Here is an 18,762-nt window from a genome sequence, read left to right as displayed (position 1 = left end):
ATAGATTAGCCATAATAGTACAAGCTAGAATGATATATTAATTTTGTAAAATGCTTTACCGTACCCGAGTAAAGAGCTCTAGAAGCTGTTAGTTTAGGATAGTAGCTGCCATATTAGCTTAGTGAGAACACTTCCTGCCTGAGTCTCTCCCTGTTCACTCATACCTCTGGGCTCAGATTACAGCAGGGAGGAAATGAGGGTGGAGGGAAAGGAGCAAACTGAGCGTGCTCAAGCACAAGCCCTGGAGGTTTAAGCTAAAAACAGGAAGTCTGATACAGAAGCCCATGTGTACACAATAGAAGGAAAGAAATGCTGTGTTTCTTTTAACAGAGGACTCAGAGCAGCATTACTTTGAGGATTTACTGGTGAATTTATATAGACCTTTCTGATAAAGCTTACTTAGTTTTAGCCTTTCCTTCTCCTTTAAGAGTGTAGTTTGTCACTTGTTCAGACAAGAATAGGGGAAGGAAAGACACTGACAGATCACGGTTACACAGCACATACTAGCCCATTTAAACACAAATAATGGTTGTATGCAGGGTGTATTTATACCCGAGGGCCTGTGCCAAGGGTGGCAGGTTATGGGGGGAGGGTGTGAGGTGTATGAGGCCAGGCTGGTTGGCATAAGATACGTCAAGCGACGTCTGTGCCTGTGCCGTCACAAGCACAATACGCTAGGGCAGCATCGGAACTAAATACAGTCCTGGTCGTATGCTGGGGCTGAAATGAAACCATATAGGGATGGGATAGACCATACTGAATGCACACAAGTGCAGAGTGGCTCAAATTTAAGATAGAATGTAGAATAGGCATTAGAATGACAATACCAATATTCACTTTTCTCTTAAGCTTAAAATAAAAAAAAAATCCTCCCACTAGTTAAGCCATCTACATCCCAATATCCCTTAATAGAGCTTCCAAAGCTTCATCCCATTCAGTAACCAATACGACCAGAGAAAACCTCTTTTCCTACAAACCAAACTTACACCATGTAATCTGGTAACTCTGTGGTTGATGTTGGATCGGATGCAGTGCAAGTGTCTTTCAGCCCTGTAGAAAGATATATTGGTTACAAAATATACACAGTCTCACTTCAGAACAGAAGGGTTATTACAAATCATTACTGAGCAAGAAACGATGGTAACAGATTTAGTTTCCAGGTATTCATTATACTTCGGGGAAAAAGATTCATTCACAGTTTTAGACCAATTCTTACCGCTTCCGTCCAATGAAGCCTTATAACTCCGTAAAGGATAATTGTAAGAAGAGGTCAAACGCAGATAAATGTTGCAAATTTCCGGGTGCTTTTTATCAACACACTACATGTTTCGAGCAAGGCTAAATTCTAGTCATACCAATGTATTGGGTACATTTCATATGAATGCCGCACACAGAAGCCTCAATGTAACTTTTTGTAGGAACAAAATGTTTAATCCCATTCTATCATTTGCACAAGTGACAGATGTGGAGACAAGATTTGTCGCATGCCTCCAGATTTAATAAAGATGGGCGTTCCCCCTAAAAGTTAGTCATTTACCACCATGTCTAACCCTGCAATACTGGTTTAAGTATAATTAACATTGCCACACCAATCTGTTATAACATATATAGATTTAAATAATACAGCAGTCGGCTTGCTTCCATTCTCTTCCACTTTACAGAGCAGCAACTAGAACTTACTTTATCTGCCCATAAATAATTGTAGGAACATAGGCAAAAAAAAATAGCTCACATAAATAAATCCCACAACAGTCAAAAATAATATGCGTTGGAATAGGTTACTAGTTAGTCCCACAACGCACTGGGTTAATAGTACATTATACTAACCAATCAAGTATTTTGAAGATAATGTACACCATGAAAATGACATTGCAGATGTAATCTAGTGATATATAAGCTCATATCTACGGAAATGTTCATTTCACTAGTGACAATAGCATTAAAGCAGTGCCAGTCACGTTCTTCTGTGAAGTGGGCTTACGAAAACCTCATGTTAAAGGGGCAGATTTATCAGGGGTAGAATTGAAAATTCAAATTCTTATTTTTTTACGGGCAAAATTCAAATTCTACTAGGGAGTTAGTTTTAAAAAAAGATGAGATTGATCATACTCTGGCCCTTTAAGAATTTGAATTTGACTTTTTGCCATCTAAAACATGCCGAATTGCTGTTTAAGTAAATGAGAGAGGTCCAGGGATCAATTTGGAGTTGTTTGCAGCCTTCATGACATTCATTTTTTTTTTCTCTGGAAACTAGAATAGTTTTTTTTTAGATTCAAATCGAATTCAAGTTTTCGGGTCGATTCAATTCATCCGAGTTTTAAAAATTTGATTTCCAATTTATGGGAGTTTAGGGGAGAAAAAAAGAACACTTGCATGCTTTTGAAAATTCGACCTTTGATAAATGTGCCTCCAAGTGTCAAATTAAAATAAGTTGACAGTGCCATAAAAAGCCTTTTCAGTCCATGGGAAATAGAACCATATAAATATCCAATCAAAGTTCTGCATTAGTAAATCCAGCTGGTCAGCCCTGTGATGGCACATGGGGTGCTCCAGATATACCCAATAACTTTCATTGCATGGAATGGCAGTTGCATCGAAAATACATTTGAATTTGTGAAAACTCTTCCAATTCACTGCCACAGAATGTCCCACAAGTGACAGAGTGCTCTGTGTACAAGCCAAGGCGGCATGCTATTAAAAAGCTCACCCTATGGGATTTTCTAGCCCTATGTTACCAGGGCTCATAACGACCTTCGTCATGAGTGGTCAAATCAGCTTGTTTCTTTCAGGCTACTGCATGGAAATGGCCATCTGCAGTGATTGTCAGGCAATAGTACGGTCTATAGATGACTGCTTCTGGTACTTTGGGTGCCTTAAAGGAGAACTAAGCCCTAAAAATTAATGAGATTAAAAATGCCATATTTTATAGCATAACCTTATTGCACCAGCCTAAAGTTTCAGCTTCTCAATAGCAACAATGATCCAGAACTTCAAACTTGTCACAGGGGGTCTCCATCTTGAAAAGTGTCTGCGATACTCACATGCTCAGTGGGCTCTGAGCAGCTGTTGAGAAGCTAAATCTTAGGGGTCGTCACAAATTTTCAAGCAGAAAACTAGGTTGACCTGTAATATAAGATGCTACAGGGCTGATTATTAATGCTGATGATAATTGAACTGGTTTCTGTGCGGTCATGTAGTAATTATCTATATTAATTACTAATCAGCCTTATACTGTGACATTTCTATTCTATGTGTACTGTATATTGTGAGTGGGTCCCTAAGCACCTTAAGTGACAGCAGCACAGAGCATGTGGAGTGAATCAGCAGAAAAGACGGGGAGCTACTGGGGCATCTTTGGAGGTACAGATCTTCCCTGCTGAAGCCCAAAGCATAATGTACTACATTTCTAGCCAACTTCTTCAATTAAACTTTAGTTCTGCTTTAAGCACGACATTAGTAGTCAGTCTCACCCTAACCAGGCTAGGTTCTCTGCTTCGCTACTCCACTCAGAAGCCATGTTCCAATATCTTGCACCGAAGAGATCAGACAAGATCAAAACAGGTAGTCTACAAGTTTAGATATATGGCTCTGAATTGTTAGGCTGTATCTGTGCTATAAAACCAGCTGTTCTGGGTGGATAGTTGGCCAAAGGAGTCTCTGCCCATAATGCCTTATGCAAGAGTTAAACTCTCATTTTTTGTTATTAAGGCAATGCTATGTATATGGCACGAGGCAAGTAAATACCTTCATTTTTCAGAAAGCCTACTGTTGCATGTCGTGCACGTGAAAGACTTTTTTGCTCCTTTTAGCCCGTCTCACATCAACCAAGTTCTGTGCTAGCCTGAAAACACAGGATCACATAAGCCCCGTGTGCCACCGGCACAAGGAATCAACTCATTTCTGCCTGTGCCTCAAGATTCTGTAATCTCCTTATCCATAAGCCTGAGTTAATTCCCTCTCCTTCCAAAACCGTGCTGAAGAACCAACAAGGGTGGATCATGTGACAGCGGTTATAATTCCACTGTTCTGTATTGTTTATGGCAATAAAGAAATAACTGTTTTAATACAAACAATTGGCAGAATGCATTTCCAAAGCAAGTGCCATTTAAGGCCTAATGTTGAAGAAAGTGGTATATATTGCATCTTTAATATTAGAAGGCCAATTATCGCTCAACAGAAAGAGACAAACCTGTTTTAAACAGAGATATTAAGGAGGACTGGGATATTTCTAGACCAATACAAAACTATGAATGGATATTATTTCAGAAGACTTGGGAAAGCAATTTCTCTTATGAGTTATTGGTCATGTAATTTGTCAATACCTCTCGCCTACTGTAGTAACGTATAGACCCTTTTCTTTACAAATTTGTACAATGTATTAATTCAGAACCCCATTCTGAAAAAAACAAAATTCAGAACCCCATTCTGAAAAAAACAAACACTCTTTTGTATTACATTCCGAATTAAAATTTAAAGGTGAAACACTTGAGACATGACACTGAAAAACGCTTGAGCACAGATGTCTATCATTCCTGTAAAAAATATTTGTCAACAAATCAGCACAGCTTTATGCAAGAATAAAAAAGAAAAAAAATAGTGGGTAAGCATGCAATACCTTTTTTCCTCTCAGAGGACGAACTCTCTTCTATTTTCACAATTTGTTCTTTTTTCAAGTGTGCCGCTTTGTTTTCCTCTGCAGATTCAGAGTCCTGTTTTTTACGTTCTTTGTCCTTATGTTTTTTGGCCTTCTTTGCCTTTTTGTGCAATGTGCTACTTTTATCGTCTGTTGGATCTGAAACACTCAATTTTATCGGAGTTGGTACTGAATTTTCCAGAGTAGTCCTAGAGGTATATTTTTCTTGCTGGTCCTCATAGGCGCCACTGTTCTGACTAAAGCTGTCCACTGGCAAATCCTGTGTACCCCGACCCTCTGGGGTACTAGGAGAATTGGAGTTAGAGTTTATATTCTGTGGGTTAGAAACTGGAAGGCGTGCAGTAGGAAGTGGTAGAAGGGATGGGGTGGCAGCTGAAGGTGGAGGAGGGTGTGCTGATTTTTCATTGGTCAAACTCAGATGACCATTCATTGTTGGCGGGACTCTGTTCGTAAGATGAGAAATCCGTGGCTTTTTATTCATCAAAGGGTCAATAAATTCTGTGTCCAGAGGTCGTTTCTAAAATGACATATGTATAAAAACATTATATAATATGTAAAAGTATTCATCACAAATGCAAAAAACAAAAAAAAACCTCTTGAAATAATTGAACAAACTAGGAGACATTTATGAACATTGTTATTTGAAAGTTTCAGTGTTCCAATGGTGTCCTGGCCTAGTGCTAAAGTAAGTGGCAGTCTACGCCTTGTTCAGCATGAGCTTACTTAAAGGAGAAGGAAACCCTGTAGAAAAAACCAGTACCCCCCCTGCCCTCCTTCCCCCAGACTAACCGCCCCATACTTATAGCTAGTCGCAGATTCTGGCCGCGGGCCACTGGGAGATCAGTAAGTCGGCGCATGCGCAGTTGGTGCAATTTGCCCGTTTTCAACAGCTGCGTATACGCCGAAATCAACAGAGATTGCGATCTCCCAGTCAGCTTGCAGAGGACCCGAAAGATGGATGCCGTGAAGTCCCCTGCCAGAATCTGCGGCAAGTATAAAGTATGGGGCATTTCCCCTGGGGGCAGATAGGAGGGGGTCTACATAGGGTGGGGGTACAGGGTTTTTTTTCTACAGGTTTTCCTTCTCCTTTAAAAGGACAACAAAACGTAAAAAAAAAAAAAACCTTTATCAGAAAGGCTTCCTTTTGTATGACTTACAGCACTGACTTCCTGCTGACATTCTGTAGGAAATGCATTGCGTGAAGATAGCATGTCCAGGACTTGGCCGACATAACTAAAATAACCAGTTCCTCCCCGGGGAGTCTTGAGTCACATTAGGTGATTTTTGTCTATTGAGCATGCTTCTAAAAAGAGGCTTTCCTTCCAGCAATGACAAAGCACTTGTTGACAAGTAAGCATGCCCCCAGCCAATAAGAATCAAAGCATTGCGTCTACCAGACGACACTTGATTCCTTCATTCCCTAAGTAGCAGCCTGGCAGCATCAGGATGCTAGTGTTGCCCAGTAAGGGGCAACAAAAATCTATATATCACTAGATACACGCCTCTCTGGCATTCTGTTACTGTATTTGGCAGTGTTTAAGATCATGTGTGGCTCGGGTTAAGGGAAAGGATTTTTGCGCATACGCATTAGCTATTTGTAGTCAAAGGAAGCACAATTACTTTAGTAATACGGCAGCGATGTTTCTACATACGGGATGAGAATTAGAACGGGTAAAACTAATACAAGGATTTTATGAGCTAAAAACATAGCGTTCTGCTATTATAGGAGACCTACTATAGGAGCAAGTTTACCTTTCATTATCCCTTAATAGGGCTTTTGCTGCATAGTTTTTTTTTTATTAACAAAAAAAATATATAGCTTGTTATTTCTTAAGCTAAATTAGGGCAAAAAGGAAAACTAAAGCTTTTGCATGTTTGGTCTTTTCAAGGTAGATAATTCGATTACCAGTATACAACCCCCTTCCCTCCCCTTTGTTGTGTCTGTGCACTGATAATCATTTACAATTTAAGGGCTAAACATGGAGTAGCTTATATTGCCCTTATTTGCCCTGTCAAAAATAACGGATTTTTTTTTTTTTTTTTTTTTTTTTAAAACAATTGGCAAAAAGTATGCTTAGCACAAGCCCTATTCATTCACCACATGTTAAACAAGGGGGTATACTTTGCTTTGTGTGGACAAAGGAACCCACTATTTAACTTGCAGTCATTTTATATATCTTACCTCAGATTTATGTACGAATAATGCTTTACTTATACTTTACTATTTTCAGTCTTTAAATACCTGGGAGGGAGATGAGGATGTTGCCACTGTAGGTGAATCTGGTTGACTGGTGCTGGTGGTATTACTTTGAGACTGGTTAAGTTTTCTGCACAAAAAGCAAACAAATGCCAAATCAAAAATTCAAACAATATAATGTCCAAGAGAAAGATGACAAAAAAACTCCAATAATATATAAACTCAGAAGGTTTCACCCAATATTAACGTGTGCAGACACTTGAATGACGTTCAACATGAATATGTAACAACTCTGCATAACAATGTTTGAGAGACACTCCTGGAAAAATCAGGGGTCAACAACCGCAAAACATGCTGTACTATACTGAAATATGACTCTTGGTTAAATGGAGACTTCAGTGCACTTAAAGGGGTAGTTCACCTTTAAATGAACTTAATATGACAAGACTGATATTATAAGAAAGAACTTGCAATTGGTCCTAATATTTAAAACAATTGCTCCGTGAGCTTATGGGTTTTTTGGTACTAGGTACACTATTGGTATGAAGGTAAATTTAAATTTAAGTAGTATTATTTAATTCGTTTTGGTAGTCAAACAGATAGGATGTGAGGATTTGTGTATGTGAGGATTTGTGTATGCCCATAGAGTAGATCTTTTGCAGGGACCGCTTTACTTCTTGTATGTTTATTGTACAGATTTACATACAAAATATTTAATAGAGTACACACCAATTTATTGTACAGCACTGTGGAATATGTTGGCACTTGCGTGATAATAAAACAATAGGAAGATTATATTACACTTGTACCCCACCTTAATAAGTATATGAGTGCCATACTAAGTCTCAGGTGCTGTGGAAAAAAAAAAAAAAAAAAAAAACATACCTAGAGAGCACTTGATCTAATAAATGTTTATCAACTTCCAGATACCCAGGCCAATCTCGCTGTATTTCTTTGTACACAAAATCCTTCAGGGTATAGGAATTATCCTTGGGATTTAAATTGGCAACCTTAAAGGAAAAAATAAAACAAATGAAAACCCACTCTTGAAAAAAAATGTATAATGCACTTTTGCATTATGCACTGTTCTCAGCCCACATCATAAAACAAAGTTTCAGACTTTACATAAGAATCATATATATTGGAAAGCTGTAGAAAGGTTTGTTTACGGTTCGGTCATAAATATCAAACGTAATTCTAGCAACTGCGAGCACATTTCCAGAAAAATTATGCCTCAAAAAGACATCCCTCACTTTTCTATTTTTTTATTAAATTGTGAGCAGTTAAAAATTTCCTATTTTACTACAAATTTCTGTTTGGTTTTTTTTTTTTTTAGAATGTTCGTAAATAACCATACTGCAGGTGCATGCTTATGACTGAAGAATCAGTCCTGCCCTTTTTCTTTGGGTAGAATATTTTCTGCAGCTGTAGATCAAAAGTACAGGGATGCATTGACCGATTAGCTAGCTAGCCCTTTTTCTTTGGGTAGAATATTTTCTGCAGCCCTTTTTCTTTGGGTAGAATATTTTCTGCAGCTGTAGATCAAAAGTACAGGGATGCATTGACCGATTAGATAGATAGATAGATACACACACATACTTATTTTGCCCTGGGGGGAATCACATGGAAGCTAAATAGAGGGCATAATATTGGAAGGCTTGAGTCCAGCAGATAAATTAAGAGATGTGCAGTGCGTGTATGTTTCCAAGCCACTCACAGTTGGCTTAAGGCTTGCTCACCATTCGAGGTGTAGTACTGCCCAATAAGGATCTGCGTGTATTTTCTAAGAGAAAATGATCAGCTTGCTGTAGCTAAGAATAGATCTCAGTATGCTAGTTGCGTATGATGAGCTAGCAGTATACTGAAGAATCCTTGCTGACATCTAGAAAGCAATGCAGCACAGCAGGAACGCCTTAAGCATTACTGGCAGGCTACTGATAACTGTAAAAGCAGGTTCCAAACAATAAAACATAAAAAGCACTGCAGACTATGAGTACAAAAGGACTTTGATTTTCCATGAAATATTAATTGGAAAATAAACCCTGGAAATCTATAGCATGCCAAGGAAGCGAATGTATGCTCTATCTATAGCTGTAAAATACTTTTAAGTATTTTCGAGAATCAAAACAAATTTTCAAACAGCTAAACATTTTAATTGTTATCCAGTGATCCTTGCGATCAAGGTATTTTGAATTACAGACTGGACATTCTCACTGCCACAGTTTTCTGGGAGGAGACATGGTCTATTCTTAAAGGGTTAGCACTCATTTATTGTCCTACAATGGTTTAATAAAACATACTGGCAAAGGTTTCTCTTCCTGAAGAGTATTGCTTATCTGTAGCCATGACTGAACTGGCAATATATCAAGAGACTAGAAACATGCATTCAAGCAGGCACAAGCAAACATAGGGAAATGCTTGTTGATCTTTGAAAAACAACTGAATGAAGCATCTCTCACATAGGAATGCTTGTTAAAAAAAATAAAAAAGAAGTTTGATTTGTTTTACCTATGCCAGTGTGATGCTGTTAATACAAGACCTTTTGCACAGTTTAAAACTTTAGAAACCCAGAAGGGGAAAATACCTGGGAAGAATTTCCTGATATGGAAATACTTAAACCATTTACATTACAAGAACTCACCTGTTGCAGAATGACTCCGAGGGAGTTCTTGTCTTTTTGATTAACTCCATCTTTATGTAATCGAGCCAGTATCTCAGGTTTTTTATAAGGCTTCAGTGCCAGCAGATGAATCACCCTCTCTCTATAGGGCCGCTGTGCAATTACGCTGCTTTGATTGGATTTTCTTATCGTACTTGCAGGGTTAATGGGCGTTGATCTCTTCCTTTCTGGTGCTGTATCTAGAATATTATTTGCTGGTTTGCGAATCTGGACTCGTTTCCCTGTAACACAGTAAAAGTATATAAGAAAAAAATATGACAGTTGGGTGATTGCCTGTCTATATATGCCCAGGTATACATCTCCTTTGCCATCAGTATAGAACATTGATGTCAAAGCTGATAACCTAGTTATATGCAGCAACAGTCAAAGCCAATATCTATCAAGGGAAATTATTACAAAACAATTATATTAGAGTTTTAAAATAAAAAACGCTGATAAAAAAAAAACAAGTTAATCTTGTGCACATATGATGATAGAACCCCAAATCACTCTTGGTGCCCAATAGTTTACCATCATAATGTGGCTTTTTACTCCCCTTTTATCCTTTTGCAAAAGTACAAGCCTGGATGTGCAGACAGCAGAAACAACCCTGCACGATCAAATCATATTTAGGTTACATGCAGATAATGATGCATAATTACTATGAAATATAGTCCAATTCTTTTATTTTATTGTCCCAACCAGGGAGGGTGCACCAAAAGTGTAAAGAAAATGGGAGTCTGCCTAATTTACCTTAAAGGGGAAAAATTTTGAAAATTAAAATCCAATAAGAACACGGAAATAAGAAGCTTTGTAATACAATCAAATATTCTGCATCGTTTTGAAATTAATCAAGGTTATATTCACTATCCCTCTCTCCGCATTCTGTCTTCCTGCAGCAGTTGGGTGTCAGGTAGTCCTCGACAGTTAGATCCAATGTATCTTATAGGGGGGCTCCTTTCCTAGGAGATGTATTAGAACTCCCTCAAATAACGGATTCCAGTACAAACATAATCTAATAAAATAACGGTCTTTTATAAAATCCTGCATGTAGAGAGACCGGCTTTCTGGTGATTTTAATGGAGTGAGCTTTAATACATCTTCTAGGCAAAAGGAGCACCCCTATAAGATATATTGGATCTAACAGTCAAATAGGACACCTATGGGCAGATTATCAAGGGTCGAATTTTGAAGTGATATATACTTCGTAATTCGACCATCGAATGGCTTTACTTCGACTATCGAAGACTAAGTTTTTTTTCACAGAATTTGACCGTTTTGGGGTCGAAGTAAAATTGTTCGATTGATTCAAAGGATTTCATCCATCGAACAATTTTAACAAACTGCTCTAGAAGGTCCCCATAGGCTAACATAGCACTTCGGCAGGTTTAATCTGGCGAAGTATTGAAGTCAAGTTTTTTTTTTTTTTTAAAGAGACAGTACTTCAATTATCGAATGGTCTACCATCCGAACGATTTTACTTCAAATTGAATTCGAAGTCATAGTATCCTATTCGATGGTCGATGTATCCAAAAAATTACTTAATTTTTTTTACTTCGAAAATTCCCTCGAATTCACTTCGACCCTTGATAAATCTGCCCCCTAACTTCTGCGCGAAGAGAGAATTAAGAGGAACAGATGCTGAGAGAGGAAAAGTGAAGATGAACTTTATTATTTTTTTAAAAACGATGCAAAATATTTAATTTGTTTGAATTTATAAAGTTTCTTATTTCAGTATGCTGAAGCTTATATTAAATTTTAATTTTCGAGATAGTTCCCCTTTAAATAGTAAAACTCATGCAGATGAGGAGGAGCAAAATAGGTTCCAACTAAAAGCCATTGTTTCTTTAAACCCTTTAACGTGAATGCTGCTGTGGAGAAATGATTGTGCTGCATGAAGAAAAAATTCCAACCAAAATGCCCACACTGCCGCAAATAGGTTAAGTTTATAGGAGAACACAAGGTGGAAAAAAACAGCTATACCTGTACTACCATTGTGTGTAAAGGCCACCAGGTGTCTGGCACATAAGAAGAACTAATGATTCAACAAATATTGCTACAGATACATTTGTAAGCTGCAACATAAGTGTACCCAATAGCATGGCGTACTGCTCAATAAAACATGTGCAATTACATTCACAGCAAAGGCAATGTGGAAAAACAAGTTGTTCCTGTATTAAAGAACAAGTTGTAACAGACACAAATGCACTGCCTGTTTTTCAAAGCCAGGCAAAAGAAGCAGTTTTCTCTGCAAGCAGAGCTGAGGGTCAATATACATTACGTGGTTAAGGGGGGGGGGGGGAGGGAAGCAGTCTGCCACGCACAGCATTTACGTCATGTACTAGGAAACACAAGCCTGACAGTTCAGATTCCTCTGAATACAGAAATGTCACCATTTATGGCTTAAAGGGGTGATTCACCTTTAAGGTCATTTTTATTATGTTATAGAACGGCCAATTCTAATTAACTTTCTTATTGGTTTTCATTATTTATTTATAGTTTTATAGTTATTTGTCTTTTTCTTCTGATTCTTTGCAGCTTTCAAATAGTGCTGACCCCTTCTAAAAAATACATGCTCTGTAAGGCTACAAATGTATATTTTTTGCTACTTTTTATTACTGATCCTTCTATTCAGGCCTCTCCTACTCATATTCCAGCCTCTTATTCAAATCAATGCATGGTTGCTAGGGTAATTTGGGCCCTAGTTACCAGACTGCTTAAAATGCAAATTGAAGAGCTGCTGAATAACTCAAAAACCTTCAATAAAAAAAAAAAAGAAAACAAATTGCAAATTATCTCAGAATATCACTCTCTACGTCATACTAAAAGTTCTCAACGGTGAACAACCCCTTTAAGTTTTTTAGTAGGTTATAGAATGGCTAATTCTAAGCAATTTTTTAACTGATCTTCATTTAGTTTACTGTATTAGAATTATTTGCCTTCTTCTGACTATTTGCAGCTCTCACACGGGGGTCAATGACCCCATCTAAAAAAACAAATGCTCTGTAACGAATGTATAGTTATTGTTACTTTTTATTACTCTTTTCTATTCAGTTCCTCTCCTATTCATATGCCAGTCTTTTATTCAAATCAATGCATGGTTGCTTAGGTAATTTGGACCCTAGCAACCAGATTGCTGAAATTGCAAACCGGAGAGCTGTTGAATAAAAAGTTAAATAACTCAAAGATCACAAGTAATAAAAAATTGAAAAAATTGTCTCAGAATATCATGCTCTACATCATACTAAAAGTTAATTTAAAGGTGAACAAGCCTTTCAAAGGTTCATGACATACAAGGGAAAATGACTGCAATAATAAAAACTTAGGGCACCCTGGGACTACAATGAGCAACTTGCCGAGCTGCAGTCTGGAGAAGAACCCATGGTCAGCCAACTAATAAACCAAATTCCTTGTGAGTATTTCCTTGCTATAAGCACAACTATATCGTAGCAGCAAATGTGTCAGATTCACTATCAGCGCTGCCCATACATGGGTGTGAGTAACAAACAACAACGTATCATTATGAGAAGAGAAATGCTTAGACAATAAGGAAACGCACATTTCAAAAAAAAAAAAAAAAAATCTTTAAACGCCTCTACGAACATATTGATTTTAACAGTTTATTGCAGATCCGATTACTGTTGCGGCTGTTTCATTCAAAAACAAGGAAAAAGACACAGTTTCAAACTACAGAATGGAAAAAGGACCAAACTACACAACTGTGGCAGGCATGAAAAGACAAGTTTCTCCTCAGGGCAAGGACAGATGTGGTGCTATATCATCTGCATGAAATTGCCATTCCCACTGACATTACCTGGTAATCTGTAAGAATAAGGATAGCCCCTTATAAAGTGTTTTATACTTTAAAGTGGGAAAAAGCCTCATGATTTTTCCCATCATCGTTCTGGAACAGCAGTTTCCATTCTTCTGTATGAAAATGTATTTTTGGGCACTCTTTCCCCTAAAGAAGAGACTCATGTAGTGCAGGTGACATAAACTGAAATAAGACGATTAACCATTCCACTGCCAGCACAGCGTGACACTTCATTGGTATTTATGGACTTTGAAACATTGTGTGCATGCATATTCAAGGTGGCCATTTTTAATTTACCTACAAGACTAGATATTTGCTTAAGAACAACCAATACATTTTTACTTCTGTTACAAGATATAGGACTGCAAATACGGAAACGCAAGAAAATAAAATTTCTGATGTTGAGAAAGAGACAAAATTAAAACTGTTTGGAAAGCCCCATGTCTTCAGAGTGTGCAAACAACAAATATGTAGCGTTATATAGAGATACCGAATTTGCAGAATTAAAAACCCCCCAGAAGTACAATACTGATGTTTAAAAGCACCTCTACATAAAACGGTCACCAACAGTGAGGTTACACCAGGAAATGTAATATTTTTGATAAATACTATTTAAGATGTTAATACGTCTTCCTACTCCTAGCTAAACTGCAAGGCTTTGCTAGTTGTATGAAAATTGCCTCAAGCTTGAGGCTCAGCTCCTTATCTATCACGTCATTAAAGGGAACATGAGGCACTTTAGAAATAAAGGTTAGCATTAATGAATTGTTCAGGCAAGGTGAGAAATGCAAACTGTGACAGTATTCGATTTGTAATAGTTCGGCAAAACATAAAAAAAATAAAAAGATAAACATTTCTATTTCCATTAAACAAACCCACCAGGAAACCTGTATTGTTATTGAAAGCCAATAAAATTTATTATAAGCATGGATATTTAAATATGAAATGATTAACCTGTGGCTCAGTAGCAGATTTAGAACTTAATTTCCAACAGAATTTGGTCAAATACCCCAATTTTTAATACTACCGCATAAAGGTATCTGAATAAGTTGAACATTTTACTGATAATTTTGCTGAAAATTGCTGTGGTCTACTACTGTAAGAGACTATGTTAGAGTCTATCCATACCTACAAATGGTCCCCCTGGTTTTATGACTTTAGTACTACGGCTCCGCGTTTCTTCTTCTGCCTGGGTCATGCGGTCTCTTGTCAGCTGGTAGGAGTCATTTGTGGCACATACTGTTATTTTATCTTGTATGCATCCTAGGCAGTTCAATTTGGACAACCCCGAACTATATTTATAAAAATAAAATTAAAATAAAAAATTACTTGAGCATTATATAGTGCAAGCCAAATCCCATTTATTCTATCAAAACTTGGTATTGGGTTTCCTGTCTTAAATTAAATGGCCACATTCAATTTCAAGTTGACAGTTCATACTGGCAAGGCAGTCCAAACAAGAGAAAAGCCTTGATAAAAACTTTTAACATGGTTTGTTGAGAGTTCATAGACATAGAGCCATGTAAAACCGACAGATGCAGACTGTTTTTCAGTGGCTGGAATACCCTAGACTTCAGTACATCCAAATGCAATAAGCTTTATACATAAAATGCAAAAAGAGGGAATAAAGTCCTGTTTACAAGTTGCTTACCTGGAGACAGTTTGCTGGATGCAGTCAAAACTACCCTGAGGGTTGTCTTTGCCCACATTTGACAGATAGAAGTTAAAGTTGTGCACATCACCAAGGCAATCTGGCTTTGGGATCTTGATACACTTTAAAGTGAGAGGGGGGAAAAAATAGTGTTTTATGCATATTTGCTGCATTATAACTAACCCCGAATGTGCAGCATTTTTGCAACATGAACGCAATGAGTATGGCTTGTGTGGAATATACGTTTTGTCTTAATACAGGTTAAAAAAAAAAGTCAAAAGGTTGAACTTGATGGACGTGTGTCTTTTTTCAACCTAACTTACTATGTTGATATGCAATATCTGGTTTTATTATTTCATGCTCTAGACAGGGAATTAAAATCATTTTCACTTTCCAACCTCTTGGTTCTGCGGTGTCACTTTGAGGAGTAGATAGCAAACCAAATAGACTACATATTTTATAGCAATATTTTTTTCTTGTCTAAATACCCAACAGACTGCAGATTAGGGAGGGGACAGTTTATACAGAGCTCATTAACTACATTTTAACAAATCATCCTGTTTATGGGGGGGGGGCAGGCAAAACATTTTCCATTAGTACTTAACACAACAAAATGAGAAAAAATGCATATTTAGGTGTACACTATTGCTTTAATGTTTTGACACAGCATGGATCCCTTATCTACAATGCTATAATACCTTTGTAACTATGGAGTTGAATGAGATAAGAAATAGTAAATGGATTCTACCACCTCATAACTAACTTGCACCAACCAAATATATTTTCCTCTCTCAATCGGCACCAGCAGAAATATGCAACTTTACCTTGTGTTACTAAATGAACTCCACTGTAGTTCTTAGTTGACATAAGAAATCTGATGAATAAGTGAAGCAGGAATATGCATTCCCTATGCAAGCTACAAAAGTGCTGACAAGTGTGAACAAATACTCTCTTCCTGAACTGCAGAGGTAAATCAGTAACAACTTCACTGGCTCTACAAATCACAATGTTACTTTCAAGTAAAAAGCAGAAATAATCTACACAAAAGACTGCCTATAAACCTATTCAGTAAAAAGTGTTTATAAACAGAAGTTGAAACAGCAGATTTAGACTAGCTACCCTGCAGGTTGACCAAGCATAGGTCACCAGAGTTATTTACCAATAAAACATCAGGCCACGATATTGCCAGCTCTAGTTATAGCTAGCTACTCACCAGACAGTGGACTACACCACATATATCATGCTCAACTGTCACCCCTGCAGCATTGCATTAAAGCAGAAGAAATGTCTTATGTGCCATTGCCAACTAAGCAATAAATGAAAGCTTATGCAATTTAGGAATAGTAAAATGCAGAAGAAACCTAAAAAAAAGTTACAAGTAACTATAAAATTAAATTGCAAGCTTTTTGCCCAACAGAGCTACTAAGAGCTTGAAATGTATCATATGCCCTTAGTGAGGGAACCAACAGCAACAAACATAACCCATAGAAAAAGAGAAACATATTGGGAATAGAAGGCAAACAAATAGATACAATTGTTAAAAATTGGGCAGAACAAAAGGCTGGACATTTTCCCTTCATTGATTTGTATGGCAACAATGTGGGCACTACCAGTAGACTTACAGTCATGAGATTATCACACAGAAACACACACTGTCACTAGGACAGATCCAAGAGGAAAAGATACAAATATGAAGAGGAAACTAGAACATATATGGGAGGAGTTCACAGAACACAAAAAGGCAAAGCAGTGGAATACAAGCAAAAATATGGCAAGAAAAAGTGTGGATTAAGAATCAGAGTCAAGAATAGCAAGGAGTGGGAGAAAGTGGGAAGCATTTCTAATAAGGTAAAGAAGGAAATCAAGGGAAGAAATATGGTTTACAAAGAAAGATAAGAAAGGCATAAACAAAAAGGGAAGGGAGTGAATTTTGGCCTTGAGAAATATGGATGAGAGAAAAGAAGAAGAACAGGTCAATTGGAGAAATGGTTACAAGTCACAAAGTCAAGGTGAGAAGAGGAGGTAAATAGGTGAGAAGTGGAGAGAAATTATGGATTTGATAATCCAGGAGAATTAACACAACAGGAGAGCTGGGGGAGGTGATAAGGAAAGTCTATGGCAGAAGCCTAAAACTAGAAGGCAGCTAACACTACAAGATGAGTCAGTCCACATAATCTCAGGTGGGGAGGCAAAGAAACTGTAATATCTACACCTTTTACTAGTTACACCATACAAATATGAAAAAATAAATAAAATTTGACAATCCAAAACAAGTCAGAATTCCCTAAAATTTAATTTGGGCTGAAAATCACACATCTAATGTATATAATTGTATCAGATAATTCAAACAGCCTAAAGGACACATTTGATCTGATCGAACTCAGGCACAGTTAGCTTGTTTACTTTTCCTATTTATTTTTGTGTTGCAATCGCAAATACGGAAAAGTACATGCGCTTTTGTCAAATCTGCTGGCTTTCTTGCATCTATGAAGTTGCCAGAAAAAAAATTAAAAACAGCTGGCAGATAAAAGCTAGAATCTAGCCATGAGTGCACATAATAGATACCCTTAACACCCAAACTGATTTGCTCCACGTTAATACTTACTCCTTGTAGTCCCTTAAATTGAATGGATGGTCGGGACGTTAAAGAATTCTGTAACAAAGCAAAATAAAGGCAAATCAGTCAATGGCATAGGGGGGGACTGCAAGCATCTAAGAAAAAACATTAAGCATCAGGAGATGTTTCTAGAAATTACAGATACTGAAAAGGGTTTTTTTTTTCTTTAATTAAAAGGGATACGGTCATGGGAAAAAGTTTTTTTCAAAACACACCAGTTAATAGTGCTACTCCAGCAGACTTCTGCACTGCAATCCAATTCTCAAAAGAGCAAACTTTTTTTTTATATTAAATTTTGAAACTGACAAAATGCCTAGCCCCATGTCAGATTTCAAAATTGAATATAAAAAAAAAAAAAAAAAAAATCTGCAAGCTCTTTAAAAATGTATTTCAGTGCAGAATTCTGCTGGAGCAGCACTATTGATGCGTTTTAAAGAAAACATAATATCGTACTAAATTAATATGATATTCGGTGAGTGTATGGTGGAAGATGAGCAGACTGATATTGGCAGAAGACTTAAGTTATCAGTCGGCTCATTGATCAGGCCGGCAAAATTTTGATTGGGGGCCTTTGAAGGCACCCAAACATTGGCCATTGTTAGTGCTGAAGTGTCAGATACAGGTAGAATTTATTGTTTCTACCTGTATATTTGACGATTCAGCTCTACACGTGTGTATTGAAACGAACAATCTTTCCTGGAAAGATCGTAATTGCAACGTCTAAGCCCACCCATCGATATCAATTTGGGCAAATTTGCAGGCAATTTGATCACGAGGCTAAATTTATTTCCCCCATGAAGACTTGTGGAATTAGTATAGAAAACAAAATGGGTTTGTGTGAATCATCTTCTATAGCAAGGATGGTTAACTAATCTGCAGGAGTTGGAAGTAGCAATTATATTATAATTACTGGTGGGTTCCTATCAAATTGGCACCTCGCAATGATAAACCCTTTCCTTCTTTATATATCACAATGCCATAACATTGAGCGAACAAACACACTACAAGAAGAAGAGTATATAGTTATTGATAATCCACACAAATGTGTTCGTGGGCAACAGTTTCAAGTTCTGAGCTGCACAAGGATTGTCACTGCCCTTAGGCTGATGACACACGAGCGTCTGTGATTCTGCCTACCACATCAGACAGACGAGTGAATCTTTGTGTGTG

At 37.4% G+C, this 18,762-nt stretch overlaps 1 protein-coding gene across 1 annotated transcript in view; it reads right to left on the bottom strand.

Moving 5' to 3' along the window:
- Window positions 1–18,762, bottom strand: part of ell2.L (elongation factor, RNA polymerase II 2 L homeolog) — a 30,857-nt gene that overhangs the window by 4,658 nt on the left and 7,437 nt on the right. The window contains exons 2-9 of the mRNA XM_018264560.2: window positions 17,581–17,628; window positions 14,976–15,097; window positions 14,453–14,616; window positions 9,493–9,752; window positions 7,737–7,861; window positions 6,897–6,981; window positions 4,616–5,171; window positions 987–1,050 (exon numbers count right to left, since the gene is read on the bottom strand). Coding sequence (XP_018120049.1) covers window positions 987–1,050; window positions 4,616–5,171; window positions 6,897–6,981; window positions 7,737–7,861; window positions 9,493–9,752; window positions 14,453–14,616; window positions 14,976–15,097; window positions 17,581–17,628 — 1,424 coding nt within the window. The remainder of the gene's footprint in view (window positions 1–986; window positions 1,051–4,615; window positions 5,172–6,896; window positions 6,982–7,736; window positions 7,862–9,492; window positions 9,753–14,452; window positions 14,617–14,975; window positions 15,098–17,580; window positions 17,629–18,762) is intronic.

Source organism: Xenopus laevis, chromosome 1L (assembly GCF_017654675.1).
Source record: "Xenopus laevis strain J_2021 chromosome 1L, Xenopus_laevis_v10.1, whole genome shotgun sequence".
Taxonomy (NCBI): domain Eukaryota; kingdom Metazoa; phylum Chordata; class Amphibia; order Anura; family Pipidae; genus Xenopus; species Xenopus laevis.
This window is presented reverse-complemented; position numbering and strand designations above follow the sequence as displayed.